The following is a 4,366-nucleotide window of genomic DNA, read 5'->3' as shown; positions in this document are numbered from 1 at the left end:
TTTTTTACATCTAAAACACTTTGTGTAGGTTTTATTGGATATTATTTTTTTACTTCTAAAACACTTTGTGGAGGTTTTATTGGGTATTGTTTTTTACATCTAAAACACTTTGGCAGGTTTTATTGGGCATTGTTTTTTACATCTAAAACACTTTGTGCAGGTTTTATTGGATATTGTTTTTTACATCTAAAACACTTTGGCTGGTTTTATTGGGTATTGTTTTTACATCTAAAATACTCTGTGCAGGTTTTATTGGATATTATTTCTTACATCTAAAACACTTTGTGCAGGTTTTATTGGATATTGTTTTTTTACACTTTGTGGAGGTTTTATTGGGTATTATTTTTTACATCTAAAACACTTTGTGCAGGTTTTATTGGGTATTGTTTTTTACATCTAAAACACTTTGTGTAGGTTTTATTGGGTATTGTTTTTACATCATAAACACTTTGTGCAGGTTTTATTGGATATTGTTTTCTATATCAAAAACACTTTGTGCAGGTTTTACTGGATATTGTTTTCTATATCTAAAACACTTTGTGGAGGTTTCATTGGGTATTATTTTTTACATCTAAAACACTTCATGCAGGCTTTATTGGATATTGATTTCTATATCTAAAACAATTTGTGCAGGTTTTATTGGATATTGTTTTTTACATCTAAAACACTTTGTGCAGGTTTTATTGGATATTGTTTTCTATATCTAAAACACTTTGTGCAGGTTTTACTGGATATTGTTTTCTATATCTAAAACACTTTGTGCAGGTTTTACTGGATATTGTTTTCTATATCTAAAACACTTTGTGCAGGTTTTATTGGGTATTGTTTTTTACATCTAAAACACTGTGTAGGTTTTATTGGATATTTTTTTTATATCTAAAACACTTTGTGCAGGTTTTATTGGATATTTTTTTTATATCTAAAACACTTTGTGCAGGTTTTATTGGATATTTTTTTATATCTAAAACACTTTGTGGAGGTTTTACTGGATATTGTTTTCTATATCTAAAACACCTTGTGCAGGTTTTATTGGATATTATTTTTTACATCTAAAACACTTTGTGCAGGTTTTATTGGATATTGTGTTTTACATCTAAAACATTTTGTGGAGGTTTTATTGGATATTGTTTTTTACATCTAAAACACTTTGTGGAGGTTTTACTGGATATTGTTTTCTATATCTAAAACACCTTGTGCAGGTTTTATTGGATATTGTTTTTTACATCTAAAACACTTTGTGCAGGTTTTATTGGGCATTTTTTTACATCTAAAATACTTTGTGCAGGTTTTATTGAATATTGTTTTTACATCTAAAACATTTTGTGCAGGTTTTATTGGATATTGTTTTCTACACTTGTGCAGGTTTTATTAAGTATTGTTTTTACATCTAAAACACTTTGTGTTATATATTAGAAATGATGACCGACTCAAGAAAAACAACATTTATTCTGATAATGATATTCGGCAATATTTATTGTCGGGATATATATTTTACCGAATCGAAGCAAGGGACGTCTGTGGCAAAGTTGAGCACGGCGGTCAATCAGTTTGGGGTTGATCTTTACAAGAGGTTAGCCAGCAGAGGGAACGAGCAAGTCTTCTTTTCCCCTTTCAGTCTATCGACAGCGTTAACTATGGCGTACCTGGGAGCAAAAGGTGAAACAGCTGCAGAAATGAGAGGAACTCTTGGCTTCCTGAAAGCAGGCTTAGAAGTAGAAGAAGTCTCACGAAGTTTTTACGAAGCATTTGAATTACTTGGAAACGGTCAAAGAGATTATCAACTTGATTTGGCAGATATGGCTCTGATTCAGGTATCGAAGAAACTGATAATCATTATTTTGTATAGTATATGTTGTATACCTGTTTAACTGTTTATAGTGGATACTTAAAAGTTAGTAATGGATTCACTGAGAAACATTTTTACACATACTGTTGTTTTAGAATAGTTTAACTAATTTGAGGAATTAACCAAATGAGTTTTTGAAGAATTGACTAGATATCTGGCTTTTATTTTTTATTCAATAAGTTTTTTTTTACAATTACAGAACAATTACCGAGTGTTGGATGATTACAAAAGGACACTAGAAGGCAACCTCCATGCGGATATCAAGTTAGTCGACTTTGTGTATGATGGGTTGGGTGTCAAAGATTCTGTCAACAGTTGGGTTTCTAGCAAAACACACAACAAAATCACCTCACTTCTCAGCAAGCCACTGGACAGTCTTACTCGTCTCTTCCTCCTCAATGCTGTGTATTTCAAAGGTATGTGGATAACTCAGTTTGACCGTAAAAAAACTGTTCACTTACCATTCTTTAACCAGAAAAGATTATCAAAGTCAGTTCCCATGATGAAAGTTACCAGTAAGTTCCCTTACAGTTATGACAACAACTTAAAATACAAGGTCTTAGAACTTCCTTATAAAGGAGACAGAATCAGCATGGTTATTATTCTACCTGAGAAAGAATATGGGCTTAAGAATGTCGAAAGTTCGCTCACATCTGATTCGTTGAATCGCCTGGTGAACAGTTTACAAGTCAGGAAGGTAGATGTTACCCTCCCTAAATTTAAACTGGAAGATTCGCCAATGGTTAAGCAATATCTCCAGGATATGGGAATTAAAAAGGCTTTCTCTACGGCTGCCGATTTTTCTGGTATAAGTGGACGTCAGGATTTATATGTAGAAGATGTCTTGCACAAAGCTGTGATCGAGGTCAACGAGGAAGGAAGCGAGGCTGCAGCAGTAACAGGAGTTGTTATCTCATTAAAATCAGCATCTGCGCATGAAGAACATATTGAGATTTTCAATGCCGACCATCCCTTTTTGTTCTTTATCAGGGACAAGGTCAGCGGAATTATCTTATTCATGGGCTCTGTGAACGACTTGTAGCTCTAATAATGATTTTTGTTTCACTTCCTGCCATTATTGTTTTTAGTAATTACATGAATCTATGTGTACTAAGTGCATGCACGGTTAAAAATCTTAAAGCAAATATGAAAAAGTAAATATGTATTTTTTAACAGTAAATAAAGAATAATTAAGTGCAATGAATTATTCTATTTATTTCACTTTCAGTTATGAACAAACTCCAACAGATACAGCACATTCTCGTAACTATGACATGAAATATTACTACCATCAGTGGACAGTATTACATACATGGTAACGTGAAATGTTACTGTTACGACAGCGGAAGTCGTGTGACACTGGGAGCATGCGCGCTGGAATTTCTAGAAGTATCGGGGAACCCCGCAAATCTCCAAGTATTTGCTAGACGCCCTCTTTTTTAGTATATAAGCCTGGCAAAGAAAGCCAGCGATATAGGCAGATAGATCGAAGAGATAGATAGATAATTGAGTAAAGCGAACAGTAGGCACCGTTAATGTAAAGTGTGTGAATCACTGTGATTTATAGCATGTGTTATAAAAGTTGTTAAGTGTATTACAAAGTTTGTATCGAGAAAGAATAAACTAGTTTTAATCAAGAAGGGACTTGTATCGCTGAAGTCACTCGGAAAGAATTTTTACCGGAAATTATCAAACAAGCAGATACCCAACAAATTGGTGTCAGAGAGTGGGAAGGAAAAGAAAAAAATGGAAACGAGAGGTGACAAATCAAACTACAGCTTAACAGATTTGATGGCAGCAATACAAGAACAGCAAAAGAAACAAGAAGAGAGATTACAGCAGCTGCTGGAGGAAAAAGAAAAAAAACAAGAAGAACGAGAAAATAAACAAGAAGAGAGCTTACAGCAGTTGTTGGAAGAAAAAGAAAAGGAAGAAGAAGAGAGATTACAGCAGTGGTTGGAGGAGAAAGAAAAAAACAAGAGAGATTACAGCAGTGGTTGGAGGAGAAAGAAAAAAACAAGAGAGATTACAGCAGTGGTTGGAGGAGAAAGAAAAGAAACAAGAAGAGAGGCTACAGCAGTGGTTGGAGGAAAAAGAAAATAAACAAGAAAAGAGACTACAGCAGTGGTTGGAGGAGAAAGAAAAGAAACAAGAAGAGAGGCTACAGCAGTGGTTGGAGGAAAGAGAAAATAAACAAAAAGAGAGACTACAGCAGTGGTTGGAGGAGAAAGAAAAGAAACAAGAAGAGAGACTACAGCAGTGGCAAGAAAACCAGCACCAGTAGCAACTGGAACAAGAAGAGAGAGAACAACATCAGTATGAAGAACAAATGAAAAAGATTAGTAAATTTCCAACTGAATTAAATATAATAAAAGATGATCTACTGTCAGCAATAGGGGTGATCTAGTATGAAGGAAGCCACAGGAATTCGATGGAAAGGTACCATGGGAAGCATATAGAGCACAATTTGAGCTCCTGGCAGAAATGAATGGATGGACAGAGGAGCAGAAAGCAGTATAT

General features: G+C 34.4%; 1 protein-coding gene across 1 annotated transcript in view; it reads left to right on the top strand.

Moving 5' to 3' along the window:
* The window catches only part of LOC106474803 (leukocyte elastase inhibitor-like), a 7,067-nt gene extending 4,021 nt beyond the window's left edge, over positions 1-3,046 (top strand). The window contains exons 2-3 of the mRNA XM_013935493.2: positions 1,414-1,811; positions 2,046-3,046. Coding sequence (XP_013790947.1) covers positions 1,416-1,811; positions 2,046-2,888 — 1,239 coding nt within the window. The 5' untranslated portion in view covers positions 1,414-1,415 and the 3' untranslated portion in view covers positions 2,889-3,046. The remainder of the gene's footprint in view (positions 1-1,413; positions 1,812-2,045) is intronic.
* Positions 3,047-4,366: the final 1,320 nt, after the last annotated feature.

Source organism: Limulus polyphemus, unplaced genomic scaffold (genome assembly GCF_000517525.1).
Source record: "Limulus polyphemus unplaced genomic scaffold, Limulus_polyphemus-2.1.2 Scaffold7702, whole genome shotgun sequence".
In the NCBI taxonomy this organism is placed as follows: domain Eukaryota; kingdom Metazoa; phylum Arthropoda; class Merostomata; order Xiphosura; family Limulidae; genus Limulus; species Limulus polyphemus.
This window is presented reverse-complemented; position numbering and strand designations above follow the sequence as displayed.